General features: G+C 39.3%; 1 protein-coding gene across 1 annotated transcript in view; it reads left to right on the top strand.

Moving 5' to 3' along the window:
• ZFAND3 (zinc finger AN1-type containing 3) overlaps nt 1-22,038 on the top strand; it is a 135,027-nt gene extending 112,989 nt beyond the window's left edge. Inside the window, exons 6-7 of the mRNA XM_063152002.1 lie at nt 2,382-2,552; nt 19,481-22,038. Of these exons, the coding sequence (XP_063008072.1) occupies nt 2,382-2,552; nt 19,481-19,635 (326 nt within the window). The 3' untranslated portion in view covers nt 19,636-22,038. The remainder of the gene's footprint in view (nt 1-2,381; nt 2,553-19,480) is intronic.
• Nucleotides 22,039-23,641: the final 1,603 nt, after the last annotated feature.

A 23,641-nucleotide genomic window follows, 5' to 3' on the forward strand; every position in this document is an offset into this window, starting at 1 on the left:
TCAGCAGACCACTATGGTTTCCATCAGCATAATTCAGAATACCAAATTTGCTTCTGAGAACTACCAGAATGGTTTGTATTTCCAGAAGCAAAGATGTGTGGGGGGAGCTGTTCCATACTGGCAGTGTATCTGAGTAGTGAATAACCTGCAAATGATGTACACCCTCCATTAGGGGCAGCAGGGTGGGCTGAGGCAGCTTTTACTGCACGCTGAGTCAGCCAGCTCACAGGACACAATCTGCCTGTTGGAAGGGGTGTCCTTATACACCCCAGGCTAGCCTGGTGTTCTAGGCACTCTGAAAACAAGTGTCCATGGGACAGGACTGTTGGCCTTGGAGTATGAGTTGGGATCTCTGTTCAGGGAGTCAGGCAGTCTGTTCAGAGGATCTTTCCCTTGAACTGTTATCTCCAGAGATTTAAGACAGGACTAGTTGTTCCATAGCTGTATTAATGCATTATGCACTACTTTCTTTTCCTTGCCAAGGCTCCTGCACAGCCAGGCATGCAGAGGTGGAGTACATTATGTACTGAATGTTAGTTTAGGCCTAATATATGTATTTTGTAAGGTGTAAATTGTAATCTGTGACACTGATCAAAAAGGTGGCTGTCTTGAGGCGCACATCAGATAAAATCATTGCAGCTTAATAAAAACTTATCACCTATATGCAGTGCAGAAAGGAGATCACTCTTCTATGAAATGTGAGATACAGAAGCTTTATACTTGTTGGAAAGCCAGGCACATTTTCAGCATATCTTAAGAGCAGTGTGACAGAAACAAAGTAGGCCCCAGTGAGGGAAGGTGTTTATTAGTAATGGCTGTGAACAGTGGGGTACAACAGGAAAAAAAGTGTGCCACAATGGCTGAAACAAAGGTAAGAAATGTGAATTAGTCTGTATTGCATGTGAGGAGCCAGAAGTTAACAGAGCCTCCCAAAGGGAGAAGCTACCATGTATTCCTTTCGGTGTTTACTCAAGGAAAGTCATGATGTTGATCAGCAGTGGCTCAGGTTAGATAGCTGACAGAACAAGGTTATGGACAGTATTGTGTCCATTGCAGTTACTTTTTCCTGCCTAATCCAGGACAGCACAAAGCAGACATAAGCAATGGAATCTTAGAATAATGGTACAGACATATTCAATGGGTTACCATCCTGGCAAAAAGATAGATTTAGCCTGTTATTTGTTGGATTAATGTTGGTTGTAAAGGGATTTAACTCAGCTAATGGGCTTTTTTTTCCTTGCTCACCATCATGCAGTAGAATACTGACTGATTGCAGTAATGTCTTTCAGCAGCTCCTTGCAGCACTGCAACCAACAATTTAATTTTTAGTACAGTTGGGATTAGATTTATTTGCAGTTTGTATTACAAAGAAATACAGCACTGATTCTACTGTGCACAGATCTGGGAAGGGAAAATATCTTTTCTGGCCTGACTTGGTTTGCAGAGCAGCAGATCCACTGAAATGTCATGTCTCTGACATATCACAAAAACAAGGCTTGGGCATCTCACTGTTCAGTCAATAATGTGCATTCCATGTGTCACTCTAGAATCCTTGTCAGTACACTCTCCATTGTAAAAAATAAGAAAGGCTGAAAAAAAAAAAGCACTAAGCTACCTGAAGTAAGACTGTTATAAGCTTTAACTTTTAAAGGCTTTCCACACACCATTTTCTTACAAGCTGAAATTTATGAAGTTATTAATGCAAATAGTGTTCTGACTAATACTTTAGAAATGGCTGGGCATTTGAAATTTATAGGATGTATGTACAGATCATGCTTATTTTGTTTGGGCTTGTATTGTTGGTGTATACTAATTTACATTTAAATTGTTATCCATGTGGAAAGAGAGGGAAGCACGATATGGTGCTTTCATGTACTGCCTTCAGTCATAAGATATACAATTTACATGCTGTGCTTGCAAAATCCCCCTCCTGTCCAGGGAGGAAATAGGTCAAACCTGTGCTCAGTTGTTTTCAATCACTTCAGTCAGTTTGTGTGGGGACACCGAAGGCGGCGCAGGAGAAAATAAATGAGATGACAGCTGAAGCCTGCAATTGTTTGGGATGGTGTATGCTCTACAGGTATCTCCATATGACCCAGCCCAGGCTGGAAGGAAGCTAATCAGTTCACTTTATGCTCAGTATTGATAGCAGGAGGGGTTCTTATAGGGAACAAAGATAATTTGTCCTTTACTTGATGCTCATTTTGGTTGTTAGGAAAACATGCATATGCAATAGAATGGGGAGGTATCACACTGCTTGGTGGGATACCTCTGAAAGCAGTATACCAGCTGAAAGCAATATACCTTCAGTCTGTCTAAAGGGATGCCTCAGCAAGGAAATTCTAATATTTTTCCTGAAATATTTGTTGTGAATACAACAGATTCACAGTCGGAGAGTGAGGCTTCTCCTGTGAAACGGCCACGGCTACTGGATGACAGTAATGACAGGCCTGAAGAAACCAGTCGATCCAAACAGAAGAGTAGACGTCGATGCTTCCAGTGCCAAACAAAACTGGAGCTAGTACAGCAGGAGCTGGGATCGTGTCGCTGTGGTGAGTACAGCTTGGCAGTCACAGCCGTGCTCAGGTCTGGGTCACACGTGGAAACACAGAGAACACTTGTGCTTTTCACCTTGCAAAGATGAAACAGAAGCTATAGCTTCCATTGGTAGCAAAAAGTTATCATTAGTTCCTCAAATTTCCCCTTTAAAACTTTGGCCTTGATGTACTGCCTTGTCTCAAGAGATGCCAGATATTAATGAATTCAGCTTCAGAAGTTCCCTGTAAGGCAGGAAGGGCATCATACCCACTTGACAGGAGAGGAAGCACAAAGCACATCAGTAAATATGCAAAGAAGGTTTCTATAGGGTGTAAAGGAACATAGGTCAGTAGCTGCTTCTGCATGTTATAATTACGTAAATGTTAAAAACTTAAATCCAAAAACCCCCTCTAACTGAAAATATTTCCATTCTCACACTTAGTTTGTGTGGGGAAGACTTATTTTTCACCATGCACTAGTAATCATCCAACTTGTCTTTTCCAAAGTTGATGACACTGTTCAGGTAGTTGAATTGAAGACAATAATCCCGTGCAGGCAGCTAATTTGGGGTTTCACATTAAATGCAAATAATCTTTCTGAAACAATAATTAATGTGACTGGATTCCAAAGGAGATGCTCTCTCCTTCATGGAACAATTGTGTTCTTAACTGGTTTAAATGTGCTTGTTAGACCCAGTGATAATGGCATGTGGTAGTTTTACCTGCTAATTATTTTTTCATATAATCATGTATTGAAGGTTGCATTGAACTCTCTGACAGTGCTTTTATTGATACATTTGGAGAAGTTTGTTTCAGTTACTCCATTGTGTCTCAGGCAGGGGATAATTTCCAAAGGATCTGCCCAAATGATAGGTGCAATTCACGTTGCACCTATGAAATATAACATCTTGTGTTAAAACCATTATCTGGAGAGAAGGCCTGTCCTTCTGAGCAGCAGTGTAGAGAGGAAGGGTGTGCTAGGGTAGTTACAAAGACAGACAATCCTATACTGAATACCAAATGCCAAGTGAAGAGGAGCGATAGAAAGCTGCAAAGATTCTGGGTTATGCTTTGTTCTCTTCTTCAGCATCTGCCTGTCCTCAGGCTCTAGAGATTACTGTTGTGTTGGGCTCTTTTGGACATGAGATAAGGCTTTGTTTTGATATTGGAGCGCTGGCACAGAACTTACATGATATGTGGAGCCACCAAACATGAAATCAAAAGCTGTAGTGTTGAAATTCCTGTTATGGAAGTCATGTGTCAGGATACTTTGAAGTGCCTGGTAACATTTTTATCAAACTGAAGAAATTCAGGGCTATCACTGATGCATTTTGGTATGGCTCTTTCTGCTCAGCATGATAGAGGCAGCAATTTCTGTTCTTGGTCTGCTATTGTCAAGTATACAGCAACTCAGGCTGCTCACAGGCACCTGACTGAAATAGCATAATGGTCCCAAATAGTGGGAGAGTTTGAATTTTGGGGTGGATTGGATAAATGATTGCTTAACCATTATGTAACATCATTAATCTTTCCTGCATTCTGCAATATTGGAGCTATGTAAGAGCAATTAAGTTGGAAGCAACTTTTAAAAAGCCCTTTCATTGATCAGTAATGTTTTTAAAATTATATAAGACCTGCCTCTTTTTTCTGTAAACTGGATTACAGATACATTTAGCTGGTTCCTCTCAAGTTTTCATGAAGTAGTTCCATAATTCAATACTGTTTAATATAAATGTTGTAGGAATTGTTCTTTTATTCTTTAATTTTCTTCTAGTGGATATATATAGCTTTATGGAAATACTTCTGTTAAAGTTCATAAAATGTGTTAATAAAACATGAATGTGAAAAAATTCTGAATTCCTCAGCAATAACTGAGGAAAATACGCATTCCTGTATTTCATCCTACACAGTATATAGTTTGTATTATAAATATTTCTATTCTATACTTTTAATGAGAAAATAGAAGGCAGGAGTTTATTTCCATGTGCCCAAGAGGGCTGAAAAAACTGGAAATCTTTTGTTCCTGTGCAGTTATGATGTTTCATTAATACTGTGTGCAGTAAGGGTGTGTTATCTGTGCTCTGATGTGATGTGAATGTGGGCATACCCTGTGCCATTTACCTTTAATAAGATTCATAAGAAGCAAGCCAAATGCTTCCTATTAAGAAGAAGGAGCACTGGGCACCTCAGCTTCACATCACCCAAACTGCTTCACCAATGATCAGCAGCATGTGTCTCTGGTCAGTTTGAAAGATGCTGCCTGAGGAACCATTCTTGCTAGCTTGCCCTGCTGTCTGTAAAATTAGGTTGCTTTAGGTCATGAATGACAAGCCCATTCAAAAACCCTGAAAGGATTTGATGGAAATGCAGTAGAATAAATCTGTCAAATTGTCTTTTGTTTAAAATATTTTCTAAATCCACATGACTGGCTTATACTTTTCTATCCTAATGTGAAGCACCAGTAATTAATGATGTGTGGTCAGGTGGAGGTGATGAGATAGAATCAACTGGTGTAAAATAAGCACGTACACTCTGCAAAAGTAATGGTCAGCATAGAACATTGTTTGAACTGAGTTTTGAACCGCTGCTATTAAATTCTTGGCATCTTAATCCTGAACTAAAGCAATGGGAAAAAATGGGGGAAACTCCTCCCAGTTTTAAACATTAAGAGAAAATCTGATATCAGGATCAATAAAAAGGCAGACACCATCTTCAGAATGATGAGTGTGTGCATTTGCTTGGATGTAAGGAAAAAGGATTTCAAGCATAAAAATGTTGATCCAAAACTGTGTCTGAAACAGTCTTGTTAAAATCCAAATTCACTCCACAGACCAACAATTTAATTGTTTCCTGTTGTGTATCTTCTTGTCCTAATGTTAAAAGTATTGGAAATCATCTTATTTTTTGATGATTTGTCCTGGTGAATCCTCCAGGGAGATTTTTAGTGAGACATAGTGGAAAGGAATATATATACATATTGAACAATGTTTCAATGTAGATGTATCTGCAAATACTGATCCAGTTAACTGGGACTTGTCCAACAGGGCACAGCCTTTTTGGAAAGGAGACAGAGTGAGTGACTGGTGCTTTACCCCAGCTCAGAGATCTTTGGGAGGCTGCTGTATTGGCTCTCCTGGCTCCTGTAAGCCCTGTCCAGAGGGAGGTGACACTGCTGAGCTCATTCCCTTGACACTACATGGAATTTTAGACAGATTTGACAGTGCTGCAGGGCTTTGCTGTGAAGAACAACAATTCACTACTGAGAAGGGAGTTCCAGCAATTCAAACACAACATTTTTCAGATGTAGAGAGATTTGTTTGTTTTCATACACACATACTCTCAAGATCTTTTTTCATTCTTCTTCCGCTGTGTTCAAGTTACTAACTGCTGACAAGAAATTCACATCTCATAAATAATGCTTAAGAGCCATTGCTGTATAAATTGAATGTGTTATGAATTGTGATGGGCCTTTTTGTAGCATTCTATGCCCGGAGCAGGAAGAACAGAGGATGTCATTTTCATTAATTTCTAATGAGGTGCCAATTAAAGCTAAGGAAGGAACTCAGAAGGGAAGAGTCACAGAGCTCCCCTGAATCCTGTGCCCCGGGGCTGTCAAGCGAGTGTGCTGCCAAGCCTCCTCTGAAAGTTCCAGTAAATTACAAACTCATCCAGAGCACACACAAGACAAATTCAGCTTCCCTTTGATCTTCAAAAGAGCAATTTGTAAGACGAGTTCTGAGCCTTTTCACACAGCAAACTGGGAGAAGTGATAGGAATTGTTAATTGCTGATGCACTCCGCAAGCTCCAGTGAGAAAGAGAAATTTTTAAATGAATTCTCATTTTGAGCCTCTGATGGGATAACCTTTGTATCAACACCACTCAAACAAAATCAGCTTCCTGTGCATGGTTTGTAGGTGACAGTAAGAGCAGGCAAGTCCTGCAGAGAGCAGCGTTCTCTAATTTGGGCTGGATAGCTCTTCCAATAATTCAGTGTCAATAATGATTGTATTGAAATATTTTTTATTTAATATTAAATTTAGGGGTCAGTTTTATCATCAAAGAATTGCAGGAATCATATTCTTCCAGTTACTCTGTTACAGCATTTTTGCAAGCACTCTGAAATCAACTGCCTCTGATCCTTGACCTGAAAAGGAAGTTGTTGCCTCAGTGGTGTCATAACTGGATGGTTACCAGAGAGTTGGTTCAAAACTGAGGGCACTGAATGTGTGAGTGGAAGTAGCTGTAAAACACTGAAGTGTTTTGGAAATGTATTGTAAAAAAGGCAGGTTGATTAGTTGCAAATAACACTATAAATTTCTAGGCCTGCACTTAATTGCTTGACTAGATGTATATTGCTACTAAGTAAAGTTATGTACAGTTTTAAAAGACACTGGGCTGTAAACTTTTACTCTATAGAAATTATTTGCACAGAAAGCAAAATTTAATTTTACGAAAGAGGCTTACAGTTTTACAGTAAAAAGCACTTCTGCTAGCACTAGGTCTGTGGTACCAAGCCAACATGCAGAAGTCTGCAGTGATCCTTTTTATGGAATTACATGACAAATATGATCCATTCTAGTCAGCAGTTAAAGAAAAATTATTGTAGTGTGCCAGCTCTGCAGCAGCTTTTGTGTAGAACACTTTGGTGTTTGTTGGCCACATCCTTATGGGTGTGTCTGTACCTCAGACTGCACCTGGCTCTTGGCAGCCAGAGGGGTGCCTGAGATAATGGGCCCTGCAGAGCAAGCCAGGCTGCAGCTTCCAGCACCAGTGCCATTTGTTTGTGTGCTTCTCAGATAGGAATTGCAGTGTTTTTCCTGTTCTTGGGCCAGAGGAGGTACTTAAGAGGACAGGAAGACGTTGAAACCTTTCAGCTTGATCACACTTGAAATTAATTGCTCAGTCATGTTGCATTCTGATCAAACACTTGCTTGCCATAGTTCTTGCCTGTGTGGAGGAGAAAGCTTTTCTTGGAATTTTACTGGCCTGGGTTATGTTGTAAGAAGCTACAATTTCCTGGAATGCATCTGGCCTAACAGCTGTGCACTTGCTGCTGCTCCTGGGGGAGGCTGCTTGTGAACACTAACCTCAGGCAGAGGTGAAGGCAGAATGTGGTGGCTTGCAATTTTAATTTGTGAGATGTTGGCAAGTACTGATGTTTGTCTGCTTTTTGATTGGAAGGGATGGAGTTCACAAGTGGGCTCTACAGCAATAAGACTGAGCCAGGAAACAAGAGTGCAGCTTTGCAACTCAGCCAGAGAGCCACCTCGGGGTGCTGAGCACCTGGAATTTAGAGTGGAGCACATGGCCCACCACAGCCTGCTCTCTAGAAGGGCATAAATTTCCTTCCTAGTTACTGTGCTTATTTTTCACATCCCTGTTTTTCATTTAGTTCTGTATAAATCTATAACAATCTCTTGAAATTCTTTTCTTGGTGTTAGTGTTGGTTTGTTTTGTTTGGTCTAAACACAGGGATAAGAGGGAAAGAAAAACAGACTCCTATCAAGCACTAGCAGAGACAAAATACATCCAGAAAGCAGAGACTGTACTTACAGATAAAATGGCAGCAAGTCTCACTGTCATTGAGTAATCAAAAAAGTGGAAGAAAAGCAGCTGCAGATTCTTAACTTGGATAACAGAACTGCTGGTCCATAAACACAGGAGATGAAGCACTTGTTTGGATTGTGCCAAAATAAATTTGGAGTGATTTGATTTACTCAGTTAATTTAGAAATAATCTGCAGAAAAACAGGAGAAAAGAAACAAATTGGAATATATAAGCTGCTCCATCTTTACACAAAGTTGTCAAACATGTATTGAAACTAATGTTTCTTTTAAAACTTGGTCAAATATTAAATCATAGTTCCATTTCCATGGAACCTTTTTCTGTGGAGGAGAATTTGTAATGGTGCTGGTAAATTCGCTTTCTAGATGGATAAGGTTTATCTGGTGCAAGCCAAAATGGCTTCAGGGCATGATTCTGTCTTGGTATAACAGATGTACTTCCATTGATTAAGATGAAATATGCACAGTGCTTCTGGAGAGTATGAGTCAGCCAGTTCAGTAAGGAGTATTAAAATAAATCTTATTAGTGAGTGGTTACTACAGCCCTGGCAAGTTTTACTGCCAGCCTGTGAGATGTGCCACATTCAGCTGTCCTGTGTTGGCTGCTCTCCTAAGGGAGTTGCTCCCAGAATAGTTCTTTTGCTTCAGCCATTTCAGGAATGTCCAGCATCTTACCTTATCTTGCTGCAAGTACTAAAAAAATACCCAACAAAACACAAAGTCTATTGAAGTTTGAACTTGAACTCAGATGGGGGGAGTTTGTTTTGTTGTATTTTATGAAGATGTTATTCCAAGACTCCAGTTTAATTGATGAGGAATAGGAGCTGTTAACTAATGTTGGTTTTTTTCTAATATGTATTCTGAAAGTACTGGAAATGAAGAAGTAGTTGATTAATTGGTGCATCATAGACTCCAAGTGTAGAACCCAGAAAAATGCTTTAGTGTCTAGGTTTCAGAAAAGCTGTCCACAGCTTTAGAAGTGTTAATGGAGTTCATGCTCCTTATAATTAGGAATCATGAAATATTGTTTGAAGAGGCTCCAGTATGATTCTCCAGCTTGTTCAATTAACATGGGTTTCTTACTGGATGTGCTGATTTTGATTTCTTCCATTGTGCTACCAAAAGTTTGGCAGTGTTGATTTAGTAATGTGTACTGAGCCTGTTCCTTGCCTTCCTGTAGTCCCAATCAGTCTATGTAATTGAGATGGGCTGCTCATCTCTTAAGTCCCCAAGTTCTCCTTAAGTAAAACAAGTTAGGCTGTTCCTTCTAAAAACAAAAAGTGGTTTTCTTTTGACATTACTGATTTGGTAAGTCCATCAGTGTATAACCTTCTGGGGTTTTCAAATGGAAACTGCAGTACTGGGTGAAAAATCAGCATTAAATCTCCTTCCATACATACCTGTATTGTAGTTACAGAAGAATGAAGTGTTTCCGTAAAGTGGAAGAGGATACAATTTTTTAATTGTCTTGTATGCACAAGAGACACATGGCCTAGTGAACTTGAACATAAAACTCTATCTGAGACTATCTCATATCTTTTTCAGTACTTTTAGGGAAGTATTTGCTCAGTCTCTGAGTCATTTTTTTCTTAGGAAAAAAGGACAGATAAGTCCCCCTTAAAAATGATTCAGACATGTTTGTCCATATGTTAACAGCTGTACACAGAAGTACTGATTCTACTAGAATTTGATATTTGAAGTAGACACAGAAGGCCCAAAAATATGCCATAATAATCTGATTAATCCTGAAGGGACATTACCAGCTAGGTAACTTACCACAAGGTAAGGCTTAGGTAGGGAGGAATGTGAATTTTGTTGATGAAAGTCTAAGATATTCACAGGAAGAAATGGGGAAAGAACATAGCCACAACTACTGCACCAGAACTGGGAGGAGAAAAAGGATAATTGAAAGGAATTGTCTAAATTTGCTTGAAAAGTCAGAATTCTTTCCAGGAGCTAGAGTATTTTTCCCCTAAGGAGTGCCCTTAAATAAAATCTTATCTTAGAGGAAAATACCACTGTGGTCCTTAAGTACATAATTCAATTATAAGAAGGTGTTAAAGGTAGGTACTGAGATTTGAGACTACTTGCTGTGGATGTTCCTAGGATAATGATGTCCTAAGGAAATGGCATTGAGATCAGTGTGCATCAGTTTTCACAAATGTAAAAAGAATAGGATTAGTCTGTGTCAGGGCCTTTTAGTATTAAGTCTTACTGGCCTTGGAGGAAAGTTTCAAGAGCTGAGAAACTGCATCAATGGATATTATAATCACATAATAGTATTCAGTAAGTTTTTAAAGGTAATATATTTATTTACTGTATCTTTATGCTTATTGAAATGCAAATGCTTACAGAGGTGTTCAGAGCTGTTAAACATTCCTGAGTTGATGACATTTTTGCAAGTTACAGGCACAAGTCATGTATGGGCTCCTGCCATATTCTGAACAAGCAGGAGCCAGGAATGCTTTGTAAATCTACACTAAAAGAAAAAAAAAGGAAATAGTGGTAGTGTACATTGCTCTAAGCATTTGTTTTCCTTTGTGGTGTAAATTGGACTTCTGAACGGAGCTCTACTTTCCTGTGATTCGAAGAAGAATTACTCTTGACATAGATTGCAAGAGGCTAGAGTAACAGAAAACTCTTATGGAGCAGAAGATGTAATCTAAGAGACCCTGAACAGAAGGTGTAAATAAGGAATGAAGACATAAAACACATTTTATTTAGGCTTAAAGGAAGTAGAGCTGCATCTCTCTTGTTTGGCCAGCCAGCCCAGCTGCTCTCAGACTGTAGATCACTACGGTGCAACCTCTACTGAAACCCCGGGCATAAGTAATACAACTCAGGAAATAGACTGATAGTCAAACCTGCAATTGTATTCAGCATGTGATGAAGTCAAAATACATGCAGGATCCAGGAGAACTGTTACAATTAATGCCACACATACTGGATGTTAGCACAGACCCTTTCATTATTCATTCCAGGTCTTTATTAGTAGCCTTATCTTTCCTGCATTTTCATTGGGCTAAACAAAATTACACACATACATTATTGAATCACTAGGTATTGTTTGCTATTTTAATTAACTTTCTGGGTACACTTCAGCTTTTAATTAAATCCTCAGCTTCTGGGAGAAGTGTATAAGCTCAGGTGGGTTTGGTGTAAAGAATTCTAGAAGTACTAAAGCTCACACAGCTCTTTTTAAAGTGTTAAATATTGCACAAGTCCCAGCTCTGACCTTAGGAGAGCTCTGTCATGCACCTGCCATTTCTCAGGACACTTATTTAAGGTTTCACACCACTCAAATCTAGAGAGGCTACAGTGCTCAAATCTAAATATGTTGAGTAGGAAACAAATGCCTCTTGATTAGCTGGTATATCCCGTGTAAGATCTAATTTTATAGCAGTACTAACAGTTGTGTTAGTGTAACCTCTTAGTAAAAGTTACCTCTACTTCATTAGCTGCCTTGGACACTAGGAGGCCTTTTTTACATAATTCTGCTTTCTTTCTGTGCATCCTGTTCTTTGGATTCATTTTCCCACATAACCTTGTGAAACTAGGAATTATTTTGGAGGTGCAGTGTTATTTCAGTGTGTTCTTGGTCGTGCAAATGTGGCAATGAATATTCCTTCTACAAGTGTAGCAGTGATACTAATTCCTCTTGAATATGCTATTGCAAAATCACACAATTGTTTAAATAAGGAAACTCTTCACCTACCTAAAGTGTAAACTTTTAATTTTGAACCTTACTTTTCCCCTCCTTCAAATAAGTTGATCATTGATGTTTATTATCTGATACCTCACTTGATGCTGTAAGTTGTTTGGAGCAAAATGATTTCTCCAAAAATCCTCTTGTTAAATTAAAGTTTAACCAGTTTTGGTTATTTGGGGTTTTTTTCCCTGCCTTTGTGTTTCAACAATTGCACAAGTCTTTGGTGAAAAATGTTTCTTCCAGTTATATCAACAGATTACATGACAAATTAAAATGCTAATTTCTGGGAAGTTGCTCCTTTATCACAGATGAACTGGGACCAGAGCCCAGTTCTGCAGAGATTACACAAGAGCAGTGACCCAACAGTTGTGGTGGTTGGAGAGCGAGCTTGTGGTGTCGCAGCTGCTGCTTGTGCCTGACGGCTGTGGGTAAAGCTGAGACCAAAAGCCAGGGACAGTGTGTAAGGTCAGAAGGGGAGCCTACAGATGCCATTGTCACCACTGGGTAAGTCAGTGACCTCTGTGATATAAAGCACTTTAGAAGGGAGTATTGATTGCATGGTCCTACTCCCCTGTGTCTGGACCTGAATTGTACTGATAGGCTGTCCCCAGTAGATAACAGCTTTAACTTACAAATCTGTTGTGGGTGAAGAACTTGTGATGTGGAAGTGTTTACTCTCAAATGCATGAGTTCTGTGCAGCAAGAAAAATATCTGGTCCAAATCAAAGTATTTAACCACCATCTTCTTCTGGTGCATGATGGAACTGGGACACAATCTTGACTAGAGACCTGCAGTACTCAGTCAGTCAGACCTGACCCATAGCAAACGTTTGTTAATGGCAACTTACTATTACAAAGTAGATGTGCTGTATTTATGACTTTGGTTAGGGATTATTTGAAATTCAGAAATAATTTCCTGAAAACCTCAGCTCTAAGTTCCTAAACATTTTCCTAAACCTCAGTTCCTAAACATTTTCCCTACTTCTCTGGAATTAGTGTTCAATATAGCAAAAGTTAAAAATTGAGTTTAGAAGAGTGCCATATCTTAATTTTTTCCACTCCAAATACAATGTCTTCAAAGAAACAGGAGGAAACTTTGAGTTGTTCTTCTTAGTTCCGAAGACAAGGAATAGAGTAGTGCCTTGTGTGGAACCTCTTTAAGAATTGTTGATCCAAAAAAATCCCCTAAAAAGCAGCATCTGCTCTGTCCTGAAGTGATATGAATTCTCTGTTCAAAATTTGTCATGCTCAATGTAGGAAAAAATAGTTTGACATCTTTCTGTGCTAGTAGTCAGATAAATAGGAAAGTGTATTTGAAATTAGCACGAACTAGGATAAAACATACTTTGTTGGCAGGGTCTCCACAGTGCCACACTGCATCTCTTGTGTGCTCCCTAAAGCAGCTTCCCAGGCTTATGATCTTAAAGGAAATAGACAGAAAACAACTTTGAAACACAGGTTATGTGTGACCAAACTTGGAAATACAGAGTCTTTTCCTTGCAGTTGGAAGAATTCTTGCAGAATCTTTAACCGTACCTGTCCAGCGGCTGTTACAGTATTATGTCCTCCCTCTTTGGTATACAACTTCTTCCATTCACTTCTTGGGCAGTCCTTTCCACAAATGCTTTTTCTGTCTCTAATGCTGATACATACACATTTCTTTACCCTCTTTATGGCAGAGAGCAAAATAGAGGAAGAACAGAAAAAAAAAAATCTTACTCCTTTCTTTTCTCCTAAGTGTACAACCAGTAGTAGAAATACAAAATGAATCTGTAGGATCTCATAGGCACTCTTATGTAGCACCAGAGGTATCACAGAGCTGTATGCTTCCAGCATGAAACCCGAGATTATCACTGACTGAGAGCAGGAGGGAAGCCTCAGGGTGCCCATCCAGTCCCAGGGACAAATTGCCAGAGAAAAAGAAACATTCTAAGGTGTTTTACACCACCTCTTTTCTTTTCCTCTCTTTAATTCAGCTGTTGATCATTTTGGTAGTTGTGAGTAGGTATCAATGATCTGTATGAAGAAGAAAATACCGTGAATTAAGTTGCAGTGATCATAGCAAATGGTTAGAAAAATAAGTTAATAGGAAAAGTACACTTCATCCTCCTGTATGTTTTGTGAACCTTTTACAGCTGTGTGCTGTTTGTGAAGATTCATGGAACTGAAGTGCTTTGAGAGGGCAGTGCTTAAGACAATGTGCATTGATATTTAGAGACTTCTGACTTTGAGTACCTAGAGATTAATACTCCCCATCCACTCAGTTTGGAGTGGAAACGATAGAAAGGAGTACCTAAATTTTGTGGAGTTTTAATAAATACATCTATGTGGTTAAAAACTTTATCACACTGTGGCATGCTCCTCTCTTTCCCCTTGGAAATGAATGACAAGATTCCCAACCAAGTTATTCTGAGGTACTTACCGCTTTGTCAAAGTCCATGTCAACTTTCAAAGCTGGAAAAGAGAAACAGAAGAGTTTAGTTCCTTATTTCCAAAACCTCGCTGTTTAGCTTTGTGGGATTTGGTTTGCTTATACAGAAAATGTCAGTAAACCTGAAATTTCCTTGAGTTGTGTAATGAAAGCTGACAATTCTAGTGCAGAGCATTCCCACAAACAGAGAGGAGAGATAATTAGAGTAGATGCATGAATGAAGCTGTCTGAAAGAGAATAATACCAGATACCAGCAGACTGGAATACATTTCTGTTGCCTACGCCGTGTGTCCGAGCTGCCCTGGAAGCTTTGCCTGGCTGGACTACAGCGCACACTCCCGTCTTTGCATTACCGCGGGTTCTTGCTAAACAGCCTCCAGAGCACAGGGAGTGAGCTGGCTCACACTGCACTTCTCCGGTGCTGAAGCCTTTAGCATCTTGCTTTGTGTCTTGGTAGCTATTTGTTCTGCTCTTCCAGTCATTTCTTACCTATTTCATGTCTTTAAAAAAAAAACAGAAAAAATTTCTGTCCACACTTACTTATAAATAGTTTTATTGTTAGTATGTTAGTATAATTTGCAACACATTAAATCATCTTTCCAGATTGGAAGGGCTACGGGGGAGATGCAGAAATGTTGTTTTGGGGGTGAGTGGTGTGCAGTTGTTCTGAACAGTGCAGCAGCATGAGCTGATCTTCTCGGCTGGCTCATCTGCCTGGTTTGGCTGTGCTGCGTGATAGCCTGCAGATATGTTCATTGCTTAAAGAGATGTTAAAATCTGTTCTTGAACAGAAATCTGCTTGTAGACTCATGCAATACCTTGTTAGATAATACCTTCGGTGTAGTTAGTTTTCTTCTAACCTTACACAGTTTATTTCTAACCTTTGGTAGAGAATTTTTGCAGTATCTTCAACTCTTAAGTCACAAGGTATTTTTAAATTCTGTTTGAACATATGTTGATTAAAATTTCAAATTTGCAAGACAAGTAAAATATCTTGTGAAAAATGTGAAGTCAAAGCACACAGCACAGGATTATGTCTGTGTCATTACTAGGACTGCTTTTGAATGGGCTTTGTATAGGGCTCTGTGGAAACATAGGTTGTTTATTAAATGAAATTTGGAAATGGTGCAAGTTCTGACAGTTCTGAACTTCTGCCTGTTGACTTGGGAATGAAAATAATAAATACTGATCCTAGTGGGATAGGTAAGATGATTTTTAAGTACCAGAAGCTCAGGGGTTAATGGTAATGTTGACTTCACTTTCTTTTACCTACCAGTGGGAGTTTCTTTGAATGTATCAAAAGGGGTCACTGTAGCATAAAGGCTAAACCTTCAGAGCAGTTGGTGCCTGCAATGAAAGGATAAATGTCTAGAGTGAACAATTAAGATGATTGATGGTACTTGGTAATGAAGGGCTTTGCCTTTCCATGTCAGCAGTGATACTTGAACGGCTCAGCCTTCAGAAACTCAAAAATGTACCAGGGCTCTTGAGTGTAGCAAAGGAGAAAGGGCAATTGTTTTTCATTACCCACACACAGCATGCTGTAGGTCTGTGATAAACTTTCTGGTCTGGAATATGGAAGCCTGTTCTGTTTTCTGTTCTCTCCAATATCCTTTCCCATCAGGTTCCTCAGGAATGATGAAAGCAGCTTCATAGTTGCTGCTGTGCAGTCTTGGGCTTCCTTTGAGTGGCTCCTCTGTAAGGCATGGATGTGCTCTGCTTTATGGCTTTAGCCATTTTTGCTCTGGTGATGAAATGGAAGTGAATTTTTTTTATGATGTATTGTGTAGAAGTTTCTGTGGTGCTCAGAGGAGCAAAAATGTTTTGAGGCACTACATAATGTTTTTCCAAGATGTTTGCATTAGAGACCTGAGGAGTGGGTGATTCATAGTTTACTTCTAACATCAGAAAACAGTTGCAGAGCTGTGAGATGTATTATTACATTTACTAGATTGAAATCATCTGCACTGGGAGTGGAAATCTGGCATGTTTTAGGTTGATGACTTGGGCAAATGAACTTCCATTGGCAGATGGATTCCCTTTTGCAATGCTCTTTACACTAGCAGAAAAGTTATTTGTTTTGGCTTTTAGTGATAGTGTGCTAAAAGAAGCATTTCTGCAGTAAATTCCTTTAAGAGACACAACCAGTATTTGATACCATCCCATAATGAACTTAGCAGCATATACACTGCAGGAGTTCATTCATCTAACCTGCTTTGTAACCGTAGAAGCAGAGTTCTCAGGAGAAAAGGTTTCACCTCTAAATATGGATTGGCATTAAGGATCAAAACACAGATGCATCTGTTGGCCTTCTGCCCCAGCACACACCAGTCAGTAATGGAACTGCTGTAAAATCTGATGGCCTTGATGCAGCTCAGGCACTTGTGCACGTGCAGAGCACAGAGTGTCCCTTCTGATTTTCCAAACACTGAAGAAACAAGGAGTGAATACAGCAGTAATAACCTAATTGAATATACCCACTCTGAACTAATGAAAAAATGTTCAGAACTAATGTCACTCAATTAGTTGCTGAATAACAGTGTTTTAAAGGCCTTTAAATTTTAAATAAAACCTACAAAAAACCAAATTCCAATCTTTAAAGTGACTTCAGCATTTGTAGCAGTGAGAATAAAGATCTGAATTCTCTTTTTGGAAATGGAGCTTCCAGGAGATCTGCATTGCTAATTCAACCAGAATAAGACCCATTCCATGAACCAGCCAATATATGCAGAACTATTTTTGTAACATTCAAAATGAGCTTGGGTATTCTTTCATTAGATACTATCTGTTCTAATTAGCAGTACATATTTAAATATATATATATGCATATATTAATAACAGGTTTAGATCATTTAGTCACTGAAATTAGAAATACTATTCTCATACTCTGGGAAAAATGAAAATCACTTGCCATTCTTTTGTGGACAGTTACTGAAACTTTGTTCAAGAATGTAAAAAAAAAACTTCTTGGGAACAGAAAAAAAATAAATAATGTGTCATGTGGAATAAATATAGCATACAGTACAGATTTTCCTGCATGCAAACAGGTGCTCTGTAAAGAAATAAAAGGTATTGAAAAATGAAATAAAGATTGGGCAAATCAGAGGATAGATTGTATTAGGGGTGGCAGGGTAGAAAGGAATACCATGAAGCTGTGCTGGTCTGCATGAGGCTTTGTAGAAGGGGAAGAAATGGCACAATTGAAAGGTCACGTTCAAAAGTGATAAATCACATGAAATATGAACTTCCTTACTACATTTACAGAATTGTCAAAGGGGTCTTGGTGAAGCAGTGCAGTAAATGGTATAAATTTTCAAGACTTCTTTTCAGTAACATTAGATGGCATTTCTACATATGCTTCTTAAACATTTGGAAAGGATCTGTAAAACTGCCAGGATTTAAAACAAATTTTTATTTAGAGGGGGGTGATACACCTCCTGCCCAATCCATATCTTTGTGGTGTCTTGCATCTTCTTCTTAGACATTCATTGTACATAAGATGATGAACTTGATTTTTGAGCTCATCCAGGTAGGTATTTATGATTCTTGTACCTGCAGTGGACTTTGGTTCAGCAATTTGATATCTTATTTCAAGAAATAAGAGAAGCCTTCAGACCCTGCTTTCTGTGAGAGGGAACTGAGTGAAATGCCTGTTCAGTATTGGCACTATAGTCCAAGGATATTTTCATTTTAACAATAAGATCTTGAATTTTTGGCACCTCAGGAAAGATATTTATCACATTTGTGTGTGGTATGACCCAGATTGAGATTGAAGTGGAGGCAATGATCACAAGGGGTCAGATACATAGCAATTCAATCTGCATGTTTCCATACATATTTCTGAATTGTACATACCAATACAGAAAACTTGTCTTTTTGGCTTTGTTCCTAGAACTGGGTTTCAAAGCCAGACACAGATAATAGCCGTGTCTTTTCATAGCCTGATGCTACTGAAACAAAGATAAATCAATTTTTCTTCACTTTTTAAAAATAATTCCATTTGTAACACTTTTCTCCTCTCTGTTTTCTTAAAAATTACTCTAATATAAAGGTAGCAAGTTGTTCTCTCCTGTATTGATATTTCACACACATATTCTCATAAATATGTGTGTGTGTGTATGCACAAAACACTCTCCCAATCATTCTCTCACTCATTTTTATCCTTTTCCATCTCTCAAATATTATAATGTTGTGGGTTGAATATCTTTTGAGCATTTAGGGAGCAGCAGCAATGTAAAGCTTTCAAGTAAGAGGCAGAGTGTTACTCTTTGCACCATCAGGTAGGAAAAATATCCCAGGAAAAATATACATGAACCACACTTGGTTTCTATACAGTGGACTGGTGGGCCCTGTATCTGTGTGACTTCTCCTTCCTATAGCATCCACTGCTATTTAACATTCATCTTGGAGGTGGGAAGTTTGAGGCATTGTCTTTACTGTTACAAGGTGTTAGGGACAAAGAAAGAAAAAGCTGATTTCCTTTGTAGACTAGAAAGTGGTGTCGATGGCAGATGCCCTCCTCACCTGCAGGGAAAAGTCTTGGCATGTTTCTAAGTCACGTGCTGCCTGGAAAGCTGAGTAACATCGAGGAGCTTTAGACAAAGAGACAATAACCTCAACTTCTCAGCTGCAGAGCAAAGTGATGTGGCATGCCATGTCCCTGTGACAAATGCCTGTTCCCCACTGTGGTTAGTGACAGAATGGTTCATGGGGAGAAGCTTCTGAAAACCAGGATAGCGAAGGAGCAGTGAACTCTCCTGCTGTCACTGCTGGCAGTGAGGAGGAAGAAAGGTGCTTAAATTCAACAGTTCTGACTTGAAAATCTGCTTGGGAGATCACCCTAGAGTACCATGGGTGAGTTTCAGAAATGACAACAAAGTCCACTCAAAAGTAGGAAAGATTTCAGTGAAAACCCAAAAGCATTAGCTTAGTTACTATGTAGATGGTACGTAGCCTAGATGATTTTGGAGGTTTCCTGTATAGTATGAGAGGATGGCAAAAAAACCCCACAAATCTTGTATGACTTGAGCTTTGGTACTGTGTTGATAAATTGTCAACAAAAGGCAGTAAATGATCAAATATTTGTTACCCTGCAAGAAAATAAGTAAAGGATTGAAATAGTGTGAATTTTTGAGCACTGAGTAATCCCCAGTAGAGGGGGGTTACTCACTTGTGGTTGAGGTGAGATGCCAGCTCTGGAAGCAGTCCCTAACCGTGTCTCCTGTCTCCCTGTGGCAGGTTACGTGTTCTGCATGTTGCACCGCCTGCCCGAACAGCACGACTGCACGTTCGACCACATGGGCCGCGGGCGCGAGGAGGCCATCATGAAAATGGTGAAACTGGATCGGAAAGTAGGGAGATCTTGCCAACGCATTGGCGAAGGATGTTCCTGAGTGCAAGACTGCAACCAAATGCTGTTCTCTTAGTTCACTAATGTTAGCCTTATTTAGGACAAAGTCAGCCAGACACCTTGTACTAGGCAAGTTTCAGACTACAGCCAATCAGTTTCCTTCCTTTAGCCAACCGTCCTGGTACTGTAGTTTAGGGATTGATGGTGGTTGAAATCTATCTCTGGCTGGTTACTAAGGTGCCTGCTAGCCACCGTATAAAAATAAAACATGAAGAAATATTATTTTTGAGTATGGCTAGTGGATTTAAACAAAGCAAGAAAAATCCAAAGGCTTCTGTTATTGCTGGAGTCACTCTAAAAGCCTTATGCTGGAAACATTCCAGCTGCAGAGTTAAAACAAATAGTTGTATAGAAGCTGGTGTAAAAGTTTGCTATGCACATGGCTTTCGGACAAACTGTTTAATGTGCAGCCTTTCACCTCTTCACTGCTACTGAATCCTGAGGAGGTGAAATACTACTCGGAGCAGCAACTGCAGCTGCTTAAGCCCAGAAGACCTGACTGGTCACTCGTGCCTTCATCGCATGTGGCTTTTGAGTTAGGCAGTGTCACCAGCATCAGGGATTCTGTTGGGGTAGGAACACCTTTCCGGTTCTTCCCAGGAAGCCAAAAAGAAAGGGGGACAGAGATTCTTATGAAAAATTTTTATATGTATCTTACTATAAAGAACCTATCAGGGTTTGATTTTTTTTTTTCCTTCTTTTTTTTTCTTTCTTCTCTGTTAAATTATGATCTCTCTTTAAAGCCAACTCCATCCTGGAGCAGTAAATGGTGCATAACTTTTTACATGGCATCCACAGAGATTCTACGCGTTGTGTGAACAGATTCCACATACCTTGAGCAGTGCAGCCATTCCCACTGGCCGAAACCTGATTGGCTCTTGTTTGCCTTTTGCTAAGTGCAGGTATCTGATAATTGATCAAATAAGGCTAATTCACAGCACAGTAGCCATGGCTGGATTCTACAGACTGACTTTCTGTAGCTAGACTTACATATTGGGGAAAAAAGGACATTTTGTAGCAAACGGAATTCAGTAACAGTATTGGGGAACAACCTGTAAAACAAACGCCCTTTGTCAGAGTGAGTTCGTGTTCCTCACGTTCAGAGTGTCAATGAGATAATCAAAGGGGCTCCACCAGCCCTCCTTCTATGCAGCTGAACGCGCCCAGGAAAATCCCTGCCCACAAAGTGAGTATAGCAGGTGGATGTGAATGCATGACCTGGATCTGGTCAGAGCCTTGGTTCTGTTACGCTGTGTCACGCTGAGCTGAGCCGAGCCGCACCAGCTTTGCCACTTCGGAAGCATAAAAGCAAACACCGTAACCGGGCTGTCTCCTGCTGCACGCGGGGCTTCTGCAGGTAACAGTGATTCGTGCCCATGTCGCCCAGCTTAATCCTGAATGAGTTTAACTTCACAGTCGATTAGTAAGTTATTAACAATGGGTACATTTGTAAGAAAACCTGAGGGAGGGATCGACATTTCTCATCTTCAATTACTGGGCAGATGTGAAACATTGAGGGTGAAGTAACCTGTCACTTGGAAAACCCCAGCTTGTATGAGTCATCCTCCATTCTACTTGTTACAGGTAATTAACTCCTTATAGGCCAAATTATACTGTTACTTTGGTAGCCAGTTAGGAACATTTAACAATTAGACAACTAATAAAAAAAGAATACATATATATGTAATACACATATATATATATATGTCTCTCCACACACACACTCAGCATCTGACTGTATTAGCATTAACCATGAAGCAAATCAGAAGTGTCCCATCATTATAAATGCAAGCTGTCTGGAAGGCAAGCTGTTGTTTTTTTCCTTGTTCTTATTCAAGAATATGAACCAGCAGCAAAAGCTTCTGTAATGGGCTGCATTTTCAGGAAGTGGTCCTGGTGAGAGGGACTGTCCAAGGATATTATTTACATTTGCCATGAGGAGTTAAAAAAAACATGGATTTTGGCGGCTGCTGTGATACGCACTTTCTTTTCCTACAAAATCCTATCCTAGGTTTTGATGGGCATTCTGATTGATACACAAGACTTTTCTGCATTAATACTGAAGATGCTATTTTGTTCCTCCTTAATATTCTCTTTAATCTCGTTACAAGTGCAGACGGTTTCAAGGTGGCTCTTGAGAGGACACTACTTAAAGTTCATGTGAATTATGGACAATGTTCACTTTAAACAAAAAGTTGGGGAGGGGGTTGTTCCTTTGCAGTATCTGTTCTGTGAAGTTTGTTAAACGTAAAGAAAGCTTAAGTTCTTGTATCTTAAAAGAAGATCTTATTTAACCCTTTTGTGTTCTAGATTTACTTACACATGTAGCCTAGAGCTCAGTTTTAGTTTAACATTGTGAAAATATTAAAAGAATCTTGTAACTTTATTCTTTTTCCTCATGCTAAAAAAAATTAAACCAATCAGATTAAAGTTTGAAGTCCTTTCTGCCTATTCCAACAGGTCTTGCTATTTTGCACCATTTCTACTGTAAATTCATGTAAGAAATACGAACGGGGAAGGACCAAGGTTGGGTCAGTAACTTCAAGCTGAATTTACAATTGGTGAAGGGTGGACAGGATTTTCTGCAGGTTTGGAAGGGAAGGATAGTATTTCTACTGGGTTTGAATTGAGGGATTTGTTTTGTAAGCAAATCTACTGTAGCCAGTTTGGTCCATTTAACTTTGAGGTTAGATACAGTAATCAAAGGAATAAGTTGTGCATACTCTTCAAGTCAAATGCATACTGTACTCTGTAGCACGGGCACTAAAATGTGTTAAATGTTCTTTCATGCACTTTGACAGCCTCACCTAGAGTAGCTGTATTCCAAATCAGAATGAGCTATATTCATAATGGATAAACAGAGGAATAAACTATTGTTTCTTAAACATTTAGATGCTAAAAACACATGGCTAATTTAAAACCCCATAATTTTCTGTATTAGAGGGAGAGAGAATGTGTAATTATTAATTTTTTAAAAATTTGAAAATCGTTTGGAATTGAAATTGTGCCTGATTCACATTCACCCATTTTTTTTCCTCAAATTCCTATGGTACTTTAAATGATAAAAGTGCATGATTCTTGAACAAGATGGCTGTGTTCTAGTAAAGGTAAGTTACATAAAACAGCTCTGCCTTTTCATCCAGTTTCAAACCTGTGTCTAGGTGTGAGCCAGGGCTTCTAGGAAAAACAAGACTTGCCTGGGAATGTTGCTGTGTTCCTGTTCTGTTTCAAGCAGCTCCGTGTCTTGACTGAGCAGCAGCACATCTGTAACGTGCAGTACCTGGGACATGAACTGCTCTTCAGTGGTGCACAGGAAACACCCTGAAAAGAGTCCTGGTGTAATTCCAGCAATTCAGAAGTTATATTAGCTGCTTTTATTAACTGAATGGCAGGATTCAAAACTTAAATTTTGCATGACTTTTCTTTTGGACAAATTGCAATCCCCTGGCCTAGTGAATACAATGTCCTCTTTATATTCGGCTTTGTACTCACTGTGGTGTTCAGTTCATTGTGTAATCAGCAGTTCCTTCTGTGATTATGCTACATCTTAGATATAATCTCTAGGGAATAAAAGGACTTTTTTTTTTTAATCTTACAATGATTATTTCAGTACAAAGACTCAGCAGGGAGGAAGACTGATATTAACTGTGTCATAAAAATACAGGTTTTATAATAGACTCCAAGAAGTGTACTAGTGTAATATCTGACAGCACCTGTCCTCACAGTCAATGTGTAGACAGTTAAGTGCCCTGACAAATTGTAGCATTCTCCTTATGGTATTGTAGTTACTGATACTGTCCATCACCAGAGGAACAGCCAAGAGAAGGTCTAAGCAAAGTAACCCCTTCATGTAACAATGAGCTTGTAGCCAGTTCACGCTAGAAATACATTCATATTCTCCTGGAAACTTTTATGCTTAGAAAACCAATGGAAACATTTAAGACTGCACTTTTTAAAATTAACTGTATTTACTGGTACCAGATGGTTGT

This window comes from Melospiza melodia, chromosome 3 (assembly GCF_035770615.1).
Source record: "Melospiza melodia melodia isolate bMelMel2 chromosome 3, bMelMel2.pri, whole genome shotgun sequence".
Taxonomy (NCBI): domain Eukaryota; kingdom Metazoa; phylum Chordata; class Aves; order Passeriformes; family Passerellidae; genus Melospiza; species Melospiza melodia.